At 53.5% G+C, this 18737-nt stretch overlaps 1 protein-coding gene across 1 annotated transcript; it reads left to right on the forward strand.

Moving 5' to 3' along the window:
• Positions 1 to 903: 903 nt before the first annotated feature.
• Positions 904 to 17688, forward strand: LOC130378008 (E3 ubiquitin-protein ligase SMURF1-like). The gene is made up of 12 exons (XM_056584949.1): positions 904 to 1035; positions 1628 to 1713; positions 5502 to 5648; positions 8064 to 8271; positions 10937 to 11040; positions 11246 to 11360; positions 11520 to 11698; positions 11787 to 11924; positions 12954 to 13074; positions 13649 to 13850; positions 14281 to 14365; positions 14601 to 17688. Exons 1-12 carry the CDS (start codon positions 1000 to 1002, stop codon positions 14698 to 14700), a joined length of 1521 nt encoding a protein of 506 aa, XP_056440924.1. The 5' UTR covers positions 904 to 999; the 3' UTR covers positions 14701 to 17688.
• The last annotated feature ends 1049 nt before the right edge of the window (positions 17689 to 18737 follow it).

Raw genomic sequence — 18737 nt, forward strand, 5'->3', positions numbered from 1 at the left:
AGCGCCCCGCTCAGAGCTGACCCTGGGCTCGCTGTGGAGCCGCTCCCCCTCAGCGCCCCGCTCAGAGCTGACCCTCGGCTCGCTAGTGAGCGGCTCTCGCTCAGCGCCCCGCTCAGAGCTGACCCTCGGCTCGCTAGTGAGCGGCTCCCCCTCAGCGCCCCGCTCAGAGCTGACCCTCGGCTCGCTGTGGAGCCGCTCACTAGGGGAGCGGCCAAACCCGCCACTAGAGGAAAAGCTTTATTAGCACCGCCCTTCAGTACACTTTACCCCAGATGCTGATATCTCCCTGGGTGGATTCACTTTGGTTCAATAGAACTCTAATCTGCTGGTTACTCATTAGCAGAGCACCGGCCACTGGGAGCACTGGGAGAGCAGGGTGGAGCACTGGGAGAGCAGGGTGGAGCACTGGGAGAGCAGGGTGGAGCACTGGGAGAGCAGGGTGGAGGCAGGGGCCATTGGTCTGTTTAACCCTCCCAGCCCCGCTGAGTTCGGCCGCTAATGTGTGTCTCTCTCTGTCTCTGTCTCTGTCTCTGTCTCTGTCTCTCTGTCTCTCTGTCTCTCTGTCTCTCTGTCTCTGTCTCTGTCTCTGTCTCTGTCTCTGTCTCTGTCTCTTTCTCTCTCTCTCTCTCTCTCTCCCTCTCTCCTCTCTCCTCTCTCTCTCTCTCTCTCTCTCTCCTCTCTCTCCTCTCTCCCTCTCTCCCCTCTCCCCTCTCCCTCTCCTCCCCTCTCCCCTCTCCCTCTCTCCCTCTCTCCCTCTCTCCCTCTTCCTCTCTCCTCCCTCTCCCTCTCTCCTCTCTCCTCTCTCCTCTCTCCCTCTCTCTAGGCTGGTGTTTGAGGGCTGCTTCAGCGAGGAGCCGCTGCCCTACTCGGACCCGACGGGCGCTGCCGGGGGAGGGACCTGCCGCCTGGACTCGCCCAGCCAGGAGAACCGGCTCCAGGCGGTCCGGATCCGAGGCCAGGACTCCAGGGGCCACGGGCTGACCCCCCAGACCCGGCCGCATGGCCCCCAGTCCCCGGACCTGCCCGAGGGATACGGTACCGCTCTGTTCTGAACCTTCTGTGTGATGTGTTCAGTTCCCCCTCGAAGAACCCTCAGCCCCCCCCCCTAGAGAACCCTCAGCTCCCCCCCCCCGGAGAACCCTCAGCCCCCCCCCCCGGAGAACCATCAGCCCCCCCCTAGAGAACCCTCAGCCCCCCCCCCCCCGGAGAACCCTCAGCCCCCCCCCCCCCGGAGAACCCTCAGCCCCCCCCCCCGGAGAACCCTCAGCCCCCCCCCTAGAGAACCCTCAGCCCCCCCCCTAGAGAACCCTCAGCCCCCCCCTAGAGAACCCTCAGCCCCCCCCTAGAGAACCCTCAGCCCCCCCCCCCGGAGAACCCTCAGCCCCCCCCTAGAGAACCCTCAGCCCCCCCCCCCCCGGAGAACCCTCAGGCCCCCCCCCCCGGAGAACCCTCAGCCCCCCCCCCCCGGAGAACCCTCAGCCCCCCCCTAGAGAACCCTCAGCCCCCCCCTAGAGAACCCTCAGCCCCCCCCTAGAGTACCCTCAGCCCCCCTGTGACTCTGTGCTGTAACCTTTGACCTGCTGACACTGTGCTGTAACCTTTGACCTGCTGACCCTGGCTCCCACAGAACAACGGACCACGGTGCAGGGCCAAGTCTACTTCCTCCACACGCAGAACCGGAGTCAGCACCTGGCACGACCCCCGGATACCCAGGTACCCCCTCGCCCTAACCCCAACCCTAGCCCTAACCCAGGTACCCCCTCGCCCTAACCCCAACCCTAGCCCTAACCCAGGTACCCCCTCGCCCTAACCCCAACCCTAGCCCTAACCCAGGTACCCCCTCGCCCTAACCCTCCTCCTCCTCCTCCTCCTCTGTCTCCTTCTCCTCCTCTGTCTCCTCCTCTGTCTCCTCCTCCTCTCTCTCTCCTCCTCCTCCTCCTCTGTCTCCTCCTCTTCCTCCTCTTCCTCCTCTGTCTCCTCCTCCTCCTCCTCCTCTGTCTCCTCCTCTGTCTCCTCCTCCTCCTCTGTCTCCTCCTCTGTCTCCTTCTCCTCCTCCTCCTCCTCCTCTGTCTCCTCCTCCTCTCTCTCTCCTCCTCCTCCTCCTCTGTCTCCTCCTCTTCCTCCTCTTCCTCCTCTGTCTCCTCCTCCTCCTCCTCCTCTGTCTCCTCCTCTGTCTCCTCCTCCTCTGTCTCCTCCTCCTCCTCTGTCTCCTCCTCTGTCTCCTCCTCTGTCTCCTCCTCTGTCTCCTCCTCCTCCTCCTCCTCAGACAGTAGAGGGACTGACCTAGCCCTCCTCAGAAAGGAGCCAGCGATGCTGGACCTGGAGTGAGAGGGAGCAGGGAGCAGGGAGCAGGAGGCTGGGGAGGGCTGGGGAGGGCAGGATGGAGGACCCTTTAAAGAGGCCTTTTGTTGGCCTCGCTCCCACGCATCAGAGGGACTGACTCATCCATCAGTGAAAGCCGCCATTCATTCAGAGCGCCCGCTGCACCACGTCAGGGCCGTTGATATCTCTAATGTAGGCGGAGCCGCCATTAAAATGCAAATTCCAGCTAATTAATCAGTGAGCCGGAGAGATGGGGTGGGGGGGCGGGGCCAGGAGTCGATGTCAAGGCGAGCGTCTCCTCTGCCGGACTCAAAGGGCGAGGAGAGGGACAGCACCACGCTCACTCGCTGGCCCGGTCTCCGACCTCATCGGCCTTGGAACGAGATGGGTCCTCCTCCTGACGAACCTCACTAGTAGAGACAGCGTGATGGTGCCTCAGTAGTTATGGGTTAGGGTTAGAGATAGGTCCTCCTCCTGACGAACCTCACTAGTAGAGACAGCGTGATGGTGCCTCAGTAGTTATGGGTTAGGGTTAGAGATAGGTCCTCCTGACGAACCTCACTAGTAGAGACAGCGTGATGGTGCCTCAGTAGTTATGGGTTAGGGTTAGAGATAGGTCCTCCTCCTGACGAACCTCACTAGTAGAGACAGCGTGATGGTGCCTCAGTAGTTATGGGTTAGGGTTAGGGTTAGAGATAGGTCCTCCTCCTGACGAACCTCACTAGTAGAGACAGCGTGATGGTGCCTCAGTAGTTATGGGTTAGGGTTAGGGTTAGAGATAGGTCCTCCTCCTGACGAACCTCACTAGTAGAGACAGCGTGATGGTGCCTCAGTAGTTATGGGTTAGGGTTAGGGTTAGAGATAGGTCCTCCTCCTGACGAACCTCACTAGTAGAGACAGCGTGATGGTGCCTCAGTAGTTATGGGTTAGGGTTAGAGATAGGTCCTCCTCCTGACGAACCTCACTAGTAGAGACAGCGTGATGGTGCCTCAGTAGTTATGGGTTAGGGTTAGAGATAGGTCCTCCTGACGAACCTCACTAGTAGAGACAGCGTGATGGTGCCTCAGTAGTTATGGGTTAGGGTTAGAGATAGGTCCTCCTCCTGACGAACCTCACTAGTAGAGACAGCGTGATGGTGCCTCAGTAGTTATGGGTTAGGGTTAGAGATAGGTCCTCCTCCTGACGAACCTCACTAGTAGAGACAGCGTGATGGTGCCTCAGTAGTTATGGGTTAGGGTTAGAGATAGGTCCTCCTGACGAACCTCACTAGTAGAGACAGCGTGATGGTGCCTCAGTAGTTATGGGTTAGGGTTAGGGATAGGTCCTCCTCCTGACGAACCTCACTAGTAGAGACAGCGTGATGGTGCCTCAGTAGTTATGGGTTAGGGTTAGAGATAGGTCCTCCTCCTGACGAACCTCACTAGTAGAGACAGCGTGATGGTGCCTCAGTGGTTAGGGTTAGGGATAGGTCCTCCTCCTGACGAACCTCACTAGTAGAGACAGCGTGATGGTGCCTCAGTAGTTATGGGTTAGGGTTAGAGATAGGTCCTCCTCCTGACGAACCTCACTAGTAGAGACAGCGTGATGGTGCCTCAGTAGTTATGGGTTAGGGTTAGAGATAGGTCCTCCTCCTGACGAACCTCACTAGTAGAGACAGCGTGATGGTGCCTCAGTAGTTATGGGTTAGGGTTAGAGATAGGTCCTCCTCCTGACGAACCTCACTAGTAGAGACAGCGTGATGGTGCCTCAGTAGTTATGGGTTAGGGTTAGAGATAGGTCCTCCTGACGAACCTCACTAGTAGAGACAGCGTGATGGTGCCTCAGTAGTTATGGGTTAGGGTTAGAGATAGGTCCTCCTCCTGACGAACCTCACTAGTAGAGACAGCGTGATGGTGCCTCAGTAGTTATGGGTTAGGGTTAGAGATAGGTCCTCCTCCTGACGAACCTCACTAGTAGAGACAGCGTGATGGTGCCTCAGTAGTTATGGGTTAGGGTTAGAGATAGGTCCTCCTCCTGACGAACCTCACTAGTAGAGACAGCGTGATGGTGCCTCAGTAGTTATGGGTTAGGGTTAGAGATAGGTCCTCCTCCTGACGAACCTCACTAGTAGAGACAGCGTGATGGTGCCTCAGTAGTTATGGGTTAGGGTTAGAGATAGGTCCTCCTCCTGACGAACCTCACTAGTAGAGACAGCGTGATGGTGCCTCAGTAGTTATGGGTTAGGGTTAGAGATAGGTCCTCCTCCTGACGAACCTCACTAGTAGAGACAGCGTGATGGTGCCTCAGTAGTTATGGGTTAGGGTTAGAGATAGGTCCTCCTCCTGACGAACCTCACTAGTAGAGACAGCGTGATGGTGCCTCAGTAGTTATGGGTTAGGGTTAGAGATAGGTCCTCCTGACGAACCTCACTAGTAGAGACAGCGTGATGGTGCCTCAGTAGTTATGGGGATTGAGGAGTAAGCTGTGACTTTATCAGTTTGCATCCATTTCAGATGCTTACACACAGCTCTTTGAGAAACGCTGCAGGGAAACATAACCCTGAAATAAGTTATTGTCCTGTTGGGGTCTGGTCCGTCCTGTTGGGGTCTGGTCCGTCCTGTTGGGGTCTGGTCCGTCCTGTTGGGGTCTGGTCCGTCCTGTTGGGGTCTGGTCCGTCCTGTTGGGGTCTGGTCCGTCCTGTTGGGGTCTGGTCCGTCCTGTTGGGGTCTGGTCCGTCCTGTTGGGGTCTGGTCCGTCCTGTTGGGGTCTGGTCCGTCCTGTTGGGGTCTGGTCCATCCTGTTGGGGTCTGGTCCATCCTGTTGGGGTCTGGTCCGTCCTGTTGGGGTCTGGTCCGTCCTGTTGGGGACCGGTCCAGACCCCCTCCCCTCCTTTTATAACCGTAGTAACGCTGTACCTCTGGGTCGGCCCCCTCTGGGTCGGCCCCCTCCCGGCCTATCAGAGGGTAGCGATGGGGGGGGCCTCTCCCGGCCTATCAGAGGGTAGCGATGGGGAGGGCCTCTCCCGGCCTATCAGAGGGTAGCGATGGGGAGGGCCGTGTGCACCGGAGGGTAATCCGCTGTAGCGTGTTCAGACAGAAGGGGGCGGGAGTGATTATTGATGAGTTATTATTATCATCATTAACTGTGTGTGTGTGTGTGTGTGTGTGTGTGTGTGTGTGTGTGTGTGTGCGTGTGCGCAGGGACCTGACGAGTGTGAGCTGTGAGGAGCTGGGCCCCCTGCCGGTGGGCTGGGAGGTTCGCAGCACCGTGTCGGGACGCATCTATTTTGTGGACCACAACAACCGCACAACGCAGTTCACTGACCCCCGGCTGCACACCATCATCAGGTACAGACACACACACCATCATCAGGTACACACACAGACACACACACCATCATCAGGTACACACACACACACAGACACACACACCATCATCAGGTACACACACACACACCATCATCAGGTACACACACAGACACACACACCATCATCAGGTACACACACACACACACACACACCATCATCAGGTACACACACAGACACACACCATCGTCAGGTACACACACAGACACACACCATCATCAGGTACACACACAGACACACACACCATCATCAGGTACACACACACACACACACCATCATCAGGTACACACACACACACCATCATCAGGTACACACACACAGACACACACCATCATCAGGTACACACACAGACACACACACACCATCATCAGGTACACACACACACCATCATCAGGTACACACACACACACACACACCATCATCAGGTACACACACACACCATCATCAGGTACACACACACAGACACACACCATCATCAGGCGCACACACACACACACACACACACACACACACACACACACACACACACACACACACACCCCCCATCATCAGGTACAGACACACACACACACACACACACCCCATCATCAGGTACAGACACACACACACACACACCCCATCATCAGGTACAGACACACACACACACACACACACACACACACACACACACACACACACCCCATCATCAGGTACAGACACACACACACACACACACACACACACACACACACACCATCATCAGGTACACACACACACACACACACCATCATCAGGTACAGACACACACACACACACACACAACATCATCAGGTACACACATCATCATCAGGTACACACACACACCATCATCAGGTACACACATCATCATCAGGTACACACACACACACCATCATCAGGTACACACACACACACACACACACACACACACACACACACACACACACACACCATCATCAGGTACACACACACACACACACACCATCATCAGGTACACACACACACACACACCATCATCAGGTACACACACACACACACCATCATCAGGTACACACACACACCATCATCAGGTACACACACACACACACCATCATCAGGTACACACACACACACACCATCATCAGGTACACACACACACACCATCATCAGGTACACACACACACACCATCATCAGGTACACACACACACACCATCATCAGGTACACACACACACACCATCATCAGGTACACACACACACACCATCATCAGGTACACACACACACACACACACACACCATCATCAGGTACACACACACACACACACACACACCATCATCAGGTACACACACACACCATCATCAGGTACACACACACACACACCATCATCAGGTACACACACACACACCATCATCAGGTACACACACACACACACCATCATCAGGTACACACACACCATCATCAGGTACACACACACCATCATCAGGTACACGCACACCACCATCAGGTACACACACACACACCATCATCAGGTACACACACACACACACACACACACACCATCATCAGGTACACACACACACACACACACACACACCATCAGGTACAGTATCTATTATTCACATTGGCCATCTGTTCCATGGACGTATTTAAAGGATATATTTATAATTTGAAATTAGTCGCAGCCTTTATACCACAGATACTCCAGTGTCTGTCTATAGCATATAACCGCGTTGACTGATTACAGTTTAATTAATTTTCCACAATGTACCAGCTCTCGTTTTGAAGGCTGTACAGACTATTTAACTGGAATTACTTAGTAGGTGTCCATATATCAGGGATTAATGGACACGGTATAATTAAAGGATATGCAAACATAGACACCCTATATCATATATATATATATATATATATGATATAGGGTGTCTATGTATACAAACGCTTACAAATGTATATATATTGACGCTACAAGTTGATGTCGGCAGGGTTGCTATGGCCGGTCCGAAGGACATTAGAAGTCTGTCGTCAGTCCTGTGGGTTTAATGTTCACTACGTCACAGCTGTTTCCAAAAGTGTGTTTCCATCTCCCATTCTGCGCATTTACTCCATTTACTCCTTTTACTCCATTTACTCCATTTACTCCTTTTACTCCATTTACTCCATTTACTCCATTTACTCCATTTACTCCATTTACTCCATTTACTCCTTTTACTCCTTTTACTCCTTTTACTCCTTTTACTCCATTTCCCAGCTAACTCCGCGCTGAGCGCCACTCAGGGTCACATCGTTGGTTTGTCCGTCTGCTCTCTCACACAGAATCCTTCTGTCTCACTCACTCTGTTACTTTGACCCTCCCCCCTCTCCCCCCCGCCCCCGCCCTCCCCCTCTCTCATCCCCCCTCTCTCCCCCCCCTCCCCCTACAGCCAGCACTCCCAGGCCAAGGAGTCGTCGCAGGCGCCCCCGATGGAGGTGGTGGGGGGGGAGGAGGGCCCGGGGGGCGAGGGGGAGATGGCTGTGCGCTACGAGCGCGACCTGGTGCACAAGCTGAAGCTGCTCCGCCACGAGCTGAGCCTGCAGCAGCCCCAGGCAGGCCACTGCCGCATCGAGGTGTCCCGGGACGAGATCTTTGAGGTGGGGGCCGGGGGGGCAGGCCCTGAGCGCGCGAGCGCACACACACACACACACACACACACAGACACACACACACACCTGTGTATGCACACACACACACACAAACCTGTGTACAAATACACACACCTGTGTGTACACACACACAAACCTGTGTACAAATACACACACCTGTGTGTACTAGGGATGGGAATCGAGAACCGGTTCTTGTTCAGAACCGGTTCCGAGTCAACCGATTCCTTGGAATCGTTAGCAAGCCTGCTTAACGATTCCGCTTATCGGTTCCGGTCGCGGCAAATGCGTCGTGACGTCACACACGCGCTGCTTTGATTTGGTTCAGAACGCAGCAAACATGTCGCCGCCGAGGAAGAATCGCATTGTGCGTTCACACCAAACGCGACGGGGCGACAAGATCCCATACAAAGTGAACGTAGAGACGCGTATAAGGGCGAGTTTTTCGCGGGAGAAAACCGATGACAAGTTTTTGTCGTGATGACAGCCAATCAGCGTTCAACAGCGTGATAACTGAGTGACATGTGTAACGTAACAGCCAATCCGCGTTCAGCCGTCAAACTCAGTGCAGTGCAGTCCGGGTGAACCGCGGAATGGAGGAGAAAGTGATTGTTGCAGTTTGCGACTCCCGTATATAATAGTATATAATATATTATATACTATATTATAATTGTATATATAATATCACGGCCAACAGCTCTGTCGCCTCCGGATGGCCGTAGCGTGGGGAGCTCTCATAGGGATTGGGCTTCTCGGGGTTTGTTTACCGGCATTGCTATGGTTTCCGGTCTTGTGTGTTCCAACGGTTTATTAGGTAGGCCCATCTAATAAATCTCTGTCTAATCAATGCTTCATTTTGTTTATGTCAGTTTAATTTTGTTACAAGTTGAATGCAAATGAGCACTGTTAGAATTCCAAAAGGCACAAGCTCTTACTTGGCTGTTTTCAGTCTGTGTTTTTAGTTGTATGGCACATAATGATGGCATTTGGGCTTAAAAAGCGAAACATATATCTTTTCGTCTAGACCAATTGATTTGAAAATGTACAATTTCCTAATACTAGAAGCACTTCTGATCAGATATTAAAGAGATGTAATGCAAACAAACACATTTATACTTATTTTCTCACCCAATGAGAATCGATAAGAGAATCGATAAGGAATCGGATCGATAAGCAGAATCGGAATCGGAATCGTGAAATTCTTATCAATTCCCATCCCTAGTGTGTACACACACACAAACCTGTGTACAAATACACACACCTGTGTACACACACACACCTGGCTCCACCTAATGAGGATGGTGTAATTAATTAATGTGGATGGTGTAATTAATTAATGTACACATAATGTGGATGGTGTAATTAGTTAATGTACACATAATGTGGATGGTGTAATTAGTTAATGTACACATAATGTGGATGGTGTAATTAGGTAATGTACACATAATGTGGATGGTGTAATTAGTAAATGTACACATAATGAGGATTGCGTAGGTAGTTGGGGTAGGACATGTTTAAAACGGTTTGCTGGAGCAGAGTGTGACTCTGTGTTGTGGTTACCAACCTAGCTGGTAGTTTAGAGTCCAGTGCCATACACCGTGTGACTAATCATCATGTGAGGATAACTCATTGTCTCCCTTTTTCGGAAGTTAAATGACAATATGGTGATGTGGAAAGATGGCTGCTGCTGCTGAGAGAGGCGGTATCAGGACTGTCAGCTGACCTTCATTCTGTTACTGAGTAGGATGTTGGCTGGAAAGGACGTTAGCCGTTTCTCAATGCGCGTCCTTGTGCGTACTTGTGCGTGCTCGTGGACTCGTGTGCTCGCGTGCTCGTGGACTCGTGAAACGTCATCAGTCTTTGCCCGAGCACTGTTCCAATTCGAAGTACGCATCAAGCGAGTACTGTCGTAAAACCCGGAAGTGTTCTTGATGCGTGCTCGATCTCGCCGTTTCACCGAGCATGCATCGGAGGTGGCTCGTGTGTGCTTGCAACCGCTATAAATCCCAGGATGCATTTCACACTCGCAGCAGTACGATGGCGGACAATATGGAGAAGACGCACAACTGTAGCTTAAGTTACTCTTAACTTATATATATCTATATAATATTATATAATATATAATATAATAATAATAATAATAGTATAAGATAACATACCCCCCTAGGGAGGGTTCTCCCTAGGGGGATGAGCCTGTTCTCCATAGTGGGGAGGAACCTGTTCCTCATAGGGGAGGAGCTTGTTCTCGAAAGGGGGAGGAGCTTGTTCTCGAAAGGGGGAGGAGCTTGTTCTCGAAAGGGGGAGGAGCCTGTTCTCGAAAGGGGGAGGAGCCTGTTCTCGAAAGGGGAGGAGGAGCCTGTTCTTGAAAGGGGAGGAGGAGCCTGTTCTCCCTAGGGGTGAGGAGCCTGTTCTCCATAGGGGGAGGGGCCTGTTCTCCATAGGTGGGAGGAGCCTGTTCTCCAGGGGGGAGGGGCCTGTTCTCCAGGGGGGACTACTCTGGATCTCTGGGGGACTCTGGTCCACTTGGGGGGGTCTCTGGGGGACTGTGTGTGTGTCTCTGGGGGACTGTGGGGGTCTCTGGGTGCCTGTGTGTCTCTGGGTGCCTGTGGGGGGCTCTGGACCACTCGTGGCTGACTGTGTGTGTCTCTGTCTCCAGGAGTCGTACCGGCAGATCATGAAGATGAGGCCCAAGGACCTGAAGAAGAGGCTGATGGTGAAGTTCAGGGGCGAGGAGGGCCTGGACTACGGGGGCGTGGCCAGGTAACGCACACACACACACACACACACACACACACACACACACACACACACACACACACACACACACACACACACACACACACACACACACACACACACACACACACACACACACACACACACACACACACACACACACACACACACACACACACACACACACCCCCCCCTCCCCGGTGTATGTTGACCGTGGCTTTGCCCCCAGGGAGTGGCTGTACCTGCTCTGCCACGAGATGCTGAACCCGTACTACGGCCTCTTCCAGTACTCCACGGACAACATCTACACCCTGCAGATCAACCCTGACTCCTCCATCAACCCTGTGAGCACCCTCACACCGACAGCCACAGAACCATCCTTAATGTCCCCAGGCCTCCCCTGGACCCTCCCAGATCCTCCCCTGGACCCTCCCAGATCCTCCCCTCGTAATACCCTCCTGACTGACTGTCTGTCTGTCTGTCTGTCTGTCTGTCGGGTTCAGGACCACCTGTCGTACTTCCACTTCGTGGGCCGTGTGATGGGGCTGGCCGTGTTCCACAGTCACTACATCAACGGCAGCTTCACTCTGCCCTTCTACAAGCAGCTGCTGGGAAAGCCCATCCAGCTGGGGGACCTCGAGACCACCGACCCCGAGCTGCACAAGAGCCTGGTCTGGATCCTGTGAGTAGCCCCCCGCAGACCCCTACCCACCCACCCCCCAGCCCGCCGCGGTGTGTCTGTCCCCTGCTGACCGTCCCTCCGTCTCCAGGGAGAACGACATCACGTCGGTGCTGGACCACACCTTCTGCGTGGAGCACAGCGCCTTCGGGAAGTTCCTCCAGCACGAGCTGAAGCCCAACGGCCGCAACATCGCCGTCACCGAGGACAACAAGAAGGAATACGTCCGGTGAGCCTCCACACGCTGCAGCACTACGCTACAGTGCTACAGTGCTACAGCGCTACGCTACAGCGTTACACTAAGGCGCTACACTAAGGCGCTACACTAAGGCGCTACACTAAGGCGCTACACTAAGGCGCTATGCTACAGCGCTACCCTAAGGAGCTACGCTACAGCGCTACACTAAGGCGCTACGCTACAGCGCTACACTAAGGCGCTACGCTACGGCGCTATGCTACAGCGCTACGCTACAGCGCTACGCTACAGCGCTACACTAAGGCGCTACACTAAGGCGCTATGCTACAGCGCTACGCTACAGTGCTACAGCGCTATGCTATAGCGCTACCCTAAGGCGCTACGCTACAGCGCTACACTAAGGCGCTACGCTACAGCGCAACACTACAGCGCTACACTAAGGTGCTACGCTATGGCGCTACGCTACAGCGCTACGCTACAGCGCTACACTAAGGCGCTACACTAAGGCGCTACGCTACAGCGCTATTCTACAGCGCTATGCTACAGCGCTATGCTACAGCGCTATGCTACAGCGCTACGCTACAGCGCTATGCTACGCTACAGCGCTACAATAAGGCGCTATGCTACAGCGCTACACTACAGTGCTACGCTAAGGCGCTATGCTACAGCGCTATGCTACAGTGCTACAGCGCTATGCTACAGCACTACGCTACTGTACAGCACTACGCTACGGCGTTACAGCGCTGACGTCACCACGCTACGTCACCACGCTACAACACCACGCTACGTCACCACGCTACGTTACCACGCTACGTCACCACGCTACGTCAACATGCTACGTCTACTGCTACATCAACACGCTACGTCTAACGCTAAGTCACCACGCTACGTCTAACGCTCGTCTAACGCTCGTCTAACGCTACGTCACCACGCTCCGTCTAACGCTCGTCTAACGCTCGTCTAACGCTACGTCACCATGCTACGTCACCATGCTACGTCACCACGCTACGTCACCACGCTACGTCACCACGCTACGTCTAATGCTCGTCTGCCCTGCCTCAGGCTGTACGTGACCTGGCGGTTCATGCGGGGCATGGAGGCCCAGTTCCTGGCTCTGCAGAAGGGCTTCGGGGAGCTCATCCCCCAGCACCTCCTGAAGCCCTTCGACCACAAGGAGCTGGAGGTAGGCCCCCCCTCCCTCCCCCTCCCTCCCCCACTGCTCCCTACGACCCCCCCCCCCCTCCTTCCCCCTCCCTCCCCCTCCCTCCCCCAGCACCTCCTGAAGCCCTTCGACCACAAGGAGCTGGAGGTAGGCCCCCCCTCCCCCCCCCTCCCTCCCCCTCCCTCCCCCACTGCTCCCTACGACCCCCCCCCCCTCCTTCCCCCTCCCTCCCCCTCTCCTTCCTACGCCCCCCCCTCCCTCCCCCTCCCTCCCCCACTCCTCCCTACGCCCCCCCTCCCTCCCCCACTGCTCCCTACGCCCCCCCCTCCCTCCCCTCTCCCTCCCCCACTCCTCCCTACGCCCCCCCTCCCCCCCCTCCCTCCCCCCCTCCTCCCTACGCCCCCCCCCCCCCTCTCCCTCCCCCTCCCTCTCCCTCTCCTCCCTGCGCCCTCCCCTCTCCCTCCCCCACTCCTCCCTACGCCCCCTTCTCCCCCCCCCTCTCCCTTCCCCACTCCTCCCTACGCCCCCCCTCCCCCCTGCTGCCCCCCCCCCCCCCGTGGTGGCCGGGCCCCATGTGACCCCCTGTCCCCCCCAGCTGATCATCGGGGGTCTGGGTAAGATCGACCTGGCGGACTGGCGGGCCAACACGCGGCTCAAGCACTGCGCGGCCGACAGCCCCGTGGTGCGCTGGTTCTGGCAGGCGGCCGAGGCCTTCAGCGAGGAGCGCCGCGGACGACTGCTGCAGTTCGTCACCGGCTCCACCCGGGTCCCCCTGCAGGGGTTCAAGGCCCTCCAGGGTGGGTCCCACACACCACGCCTGACACCACCACACACACACCACCACGCACACCACCACGCACACACACCACACACCACCACACCAAGCACACCACTACAACACACACAGTGATAACTAGAATGTGTGCTGATCCACCAGAGCGTAGAGCAGTGATAACTAGAATGTGTGCTGATCCACCAGAGCGTAGAGCAGTGATAACTAGAATGTGTGCTGATCCACCAGAGCGTAGAGCAGTGATAACTAGAATGTGTGCTGATCCACCAGAGCGTAGAGCAGTGATAACTAGAATGTGTGCTGATCCACCAGAGCGTAGAGCAGTGATAACTAGAATGTGTGCTGATCCACCAGAGCGTAGAGCAGTGATAACTAGAATGTGTGCTGATCCACCAGAGCGTAGAGCAGTGATAACTAGAATGTGTGTGTGTAAGGTTCTACAGGTTCTGCAGGACCAAGGCTGTTCACCATTCATTTAATAGACGCCAACACGGACAACCTGCCCAAGGCCCACACCTGGTAAGGAGAAGCCCCGCACGCACGCACGCACGCACGCACGTGGTGCCTGGCTCACAGACCGAGAAACACAGAATGTACCGTTTGGGTTCCAGTGTCTGTTGTAGATTCTGAGTACACGTTCCCACTGCTCAAAGTGTGTGTGCGTGTGTGTGCGTGTGTGTGCGTGTGTGTGCGTGTGCGTGTGCGCGTGTGCGTGTGTGTGTGTGTATGTGTGTGTGTGTGTGTGTGTGTGTAGTTTCAACAGGATAGACGTGCCACCCTATGAGTCGTATGAGAAGCTCTACGAGAAGCTGCTGACCGCCGTGGACGAGACCTGTGGCTTCGCTGTCGAGTAGAGAGGAGAGACCAGCAGGAGGAGAGACCAGCAGGAGGAGTGACCAAGGAAACGTTTCAATGAAACTCAGAACACAGACTCACCCTGTCACCGAGGCACACCACTTGGCAATTTTTATACACACACACACACACACACACACACACACACACACACACACACACACACACACACACACACACACACACACACACACACACACACACACACACACACACACACACACACACACACACACACACACACACACACACACACACACACACACACACACACACAGAGAGAGAGAGCTCTTGCGTACGGAGCGTTTGTGCCCTCCCCCCTCTCTCTCTCGGGCGATCAGAGCCTGGAGACTCCGGGGGGGGGGGGGGGGGGGGCTGGGCAAAAGAAGAAACAACAAAAGTATTTTAGAATTTTCCAGCTGTTTTGAAGAAGCATTTTTACGATTCCGTTTTAACGAGCTGTTGATGTCTTTCTTCGGAGCGCCTGCAGTACCGCGCGACTCACTGGCAGTTCTGTCAATCATGCATCGGCCAATCGCATTCAAGCCCACGAACTATGAGGCGGACAGTTGAGAGGAGAAACCGACGAAGACCAGAGGCGGCGAGGGGTGGTCCCACTCCGACATCATGCTTTATGTTTAACCACTGTCGTTTATCAGAGAGTGTGTATGAGTGTGGTGTGTGTGCGTGTGTGCGTGCGTGTCTGCGTGCGTGTCTGTATTCCTAGTATAACGTTGATCCAATGAGCCTGCTCCTGTTTTGTTAAATTTTGTCTTTGTAGTTTTTATTTTTTTTGCAACCACTCTGAAACACACTCTTGATGGCAATCTTTTAATTTCAGATTTTTATTATTTATTACGAAGTGATAACATGCTGCTATGTGCTCTTGTGAGAGCCCCCACTAACCTCTTCATCCGCTCCTTCCCATCCTAGTGCTCTTCCTCAAGCCACCACCAGGGGTTGCTGGCTCCGCTCACTCCCAGTTCAAACTCCCAGTATCTCTAGCCACAACCAGTCTGAGTGTTTGAGCGGAAAGCGAACGTTTCCACGCCAGAATTGGCGCTCCTGTTGGGTTGTTTTGAAACCTTTTTCAACCGAGTGGAAGGCAAGGCCAGCCCCTATGCTAACGTGTAGCCTGATCCTATGCTAACGTGTAGCCTGATCCGATGCTAACGTGTAGCCTTATCCGATGCTAACGTGTAGCCTTATCCGTTGCTATCGTGTAGTCTGGTCCGATGCTAACGTGTAGTCTGGTCCGACGCTAACGTGTAGCCTGATCCGAAGCTAACGTGTAGCCTGATCCGACGCTAACGTGTAGCCTGATCCGACGCTAACGTGTAGCCTGATCCGACGCTAACGTGTAGCCTGATCCGATGCTAACGTGTAGCCTGAGCTAACCCCTTATTGTTTTTTTATAAGAGCTTACCGACGCCCCCCTGTGGAGCTGTGGCGCAGCTGCCCGTCCTGCTGCCGGCCGCCATAGGAGGCGTGGATTTTAATATGTGTATGAAATATGCAATAAAATCTCAAAGGCCTTTCATTTCTCCACCCTCTTATTACCATCATATTATATTCTTTGTTACTCTAAAGATTGTTTCTAGACATTTCTTTTTGTAATTATTCGATACCTTTGGTGGAAGAGGTTCCTCTTGTCGGTCGGTTGAGGAGAAAAATCAATGAACAAAATGGATGAACAAAATGGCCGCCCTGGAGACGGAACAAACGTCGACATGTTGAGCGAATGCTGTGGAAATAGTCGGGATGTTTTTTGAAGATTGAAAATGACTTACAGTTAGGGCTGCACGATATGGGCAAAATATGATATCCCGATATTTTTTGTCTGAATGGCGATATACGATATACATCTCGATATTTTCTATAGAGTGGGTTAGATGTTTTTTATGCAAGTCAAAAACCACATGTGAGATGTTGCAAGCACTTATATTAAAACATAGGTCCATATGACTGCAACATGTGATTTTGTATCGTTATTTTCAACAGAATTCAATGAACATGTTAAAAAAAAAGGGACGTTTTTCACCTTCTTCACAAAATAATCGCCTATGCAAAACAATATAAAGCTGTAGGTTACACACATTAGCTACCATTAAGAGCATTGGCTTCGTCGCATTGTCCTGCGTACTACGGTGAGGGTTTCAGTGCGCCGTAACTTTAATCCCCCTCCCCCTCCCTTCTCCGTTCCATTTGGGAACATGTTTGGTTTCATTTCGCTTGTTTCGTATATTTTAATTAATTAATTAAGAGCGTCACCAGAGGGCGCCCCCAACACATTTGCCGATCGCCGGCCCTGGTTTCGGGGCAGAAGAAACTGTCGCGGCCGGTGATGCAGCAGCACAGCCACGGAGTTTTACGCATTCCTCATACTGCACTTTGTGCCGCTGCTGTAAATGGTGGAACAGATTTGTCGTGCTTCAACTTTTAGTCGCAACGGTTTTGCTACACTCTACAGGTGACCTGCAGCTGCTGCTCATCTGTTTTTTTTAAACCCAAACTATTTCCACATTATGGAGCCGTTCTTTCTCCTCTTTGAAACAATTTCGTCTCCCGCCGCCGTCTCGTTTTCTTTACGGGTATCATCCATGCTTGTTGTGTTGTGAGGGGGCGGCGGGGGTGGGAATGAGGCGTCTTTGCACACGGCACGTTCGGAAAGACAGAGTGAGAGGGGGAGGGGTCGCGCTCACAGTCTCCAAGGCAAGCGCTGTAGACGCTTGAGCGGGAAACGGACCATTTTAACGCATATCGATATAAACGATATTGTCAAATCTTGTATCCCCTTGGAAATTATATCGATATATCGTACATAGCCGATATATCCTGCAGCCCTACTTACAGTACCATCACAATCTGCATTTTCTAGGTTCTGAATTCATTGTGTAATGGATGCAAGAGTATTGTAACTTACTATGTACTAAACATTTATGGAAAATACAATGTAAATAAGATTATATTAAAAGAAACTAAATAGAAAACGGTGCTTGAGTTTGGCTTTTCATTTTGTATTCAACAATCTGGTTCTCTTGTAAAATGTAAAATCTTAACAATCTGAGTTAAATAATTTGAATACTGCAATATTTATTAATCTAAATTAATAGTAAAGTATTTTTGTTGAAGCATTGCTATGGTGGGAGTGACGACACTTTAACAAGGTCATTACCCACTCATTAAATTAAGGCAGTGTGTGTGTGTGTGATTGCAATTTAGTGACATTCATTTTTATCAAATGAAAATGCTCTGCTGTGGGGTTAGGCCCTGGGTTAGGGCCGGTAATAAACCAGCCATGGTTTGGCTCACCAGCCTGCCGGCGCCCTACCCGTCTACCTGCAATAGCATCATGCAAAAGCTTTAATCCTCTGTCCCACTGATCCCCAACCGGTCCCAGGCTCATTCCCCACACCGACCCTGTAGCATGTAGCCCGCGCTGGGTCCAACCCTAACCCAGACACCAGGTCCAACCCTAACCCAGACACCAGGTCCAACCCTAACCCAGACACCAGGTCCAACCCTAACCCAGACACCAGGTCCAACCCTAACCCAGACACCAGGTCCAACCCTAACCCAGACACCAGGTCCAACCCTAACCCAGACACCAGGTCCAACCCTAACCCAGACACCAGGTCCAACCCTAACCCAGACACCAGGTCCAACCCTAACCCAGACACCAGGTCCAACCCTAACCCAGACACCAGGTCCAACCCTAACCCAGACACCAGGTCCAACCCTAACCCAGACACCAGATCCAACCCTAACCCAGACACCAGGTCCAACCCTAACCCAGACACCAGATCCAACCCTAACCCAGACACCAGGTCCAACCCTAACCCAGACACCAGGTCCAACCCTAACCCAGACACCAGGTCCAACCCTAACCCAGACACCAGGTCCAACCCTAACCCAGACACCAGGTCCAACCCTAACCCAGACACCAGATCCAACCCTAACCCAGACACCAGGTCCAACCCTAACCCAGACACCAGGTCCAACCCTAACCCAGACACCAGGTCCAACCCTAACCCAG

This window comes from Gadus chalcogrammus, unplaced genomic scaffold (assembly GCF_026213295.1).
Source record: "Gadus chalcogrammus isolate NIFS_2021 unplaced genomic scaffold, NIFS_Gcha_1.0 GACHA040, whole genome shotgun sequence".
NCBI lineage: Eukaryota > Metazoa > Chordata > Actinopteri > Gadiformes > Gadidae > Gadus > Gadus chalcogrammus.

Excerpts from the sequence above, each read along its gene's own strand:
- LOC130378008 (XM_056584949.1), top strand. The coding sequence starts at position 1,000 with ATGGCCCCCAGTCCCCGGACCTGCCCGAGGGATACG. Across the intron at positions 5,649-8,063 it reads CGGCTGCACACCATCATCAG|CCAGCACTCCCAGGCCAAGG; the intron begins GTACAGACACAC and ends CTCCCCCTACAG. Across the intron at positions 13,851-14,280 it reads GGGGTTCAAGGCCCTCCAGG|GTTCTACAGGTTCTGCAGGA; the intron begins GTGGGTCCCACA and ends TGTGTGTGTAAG.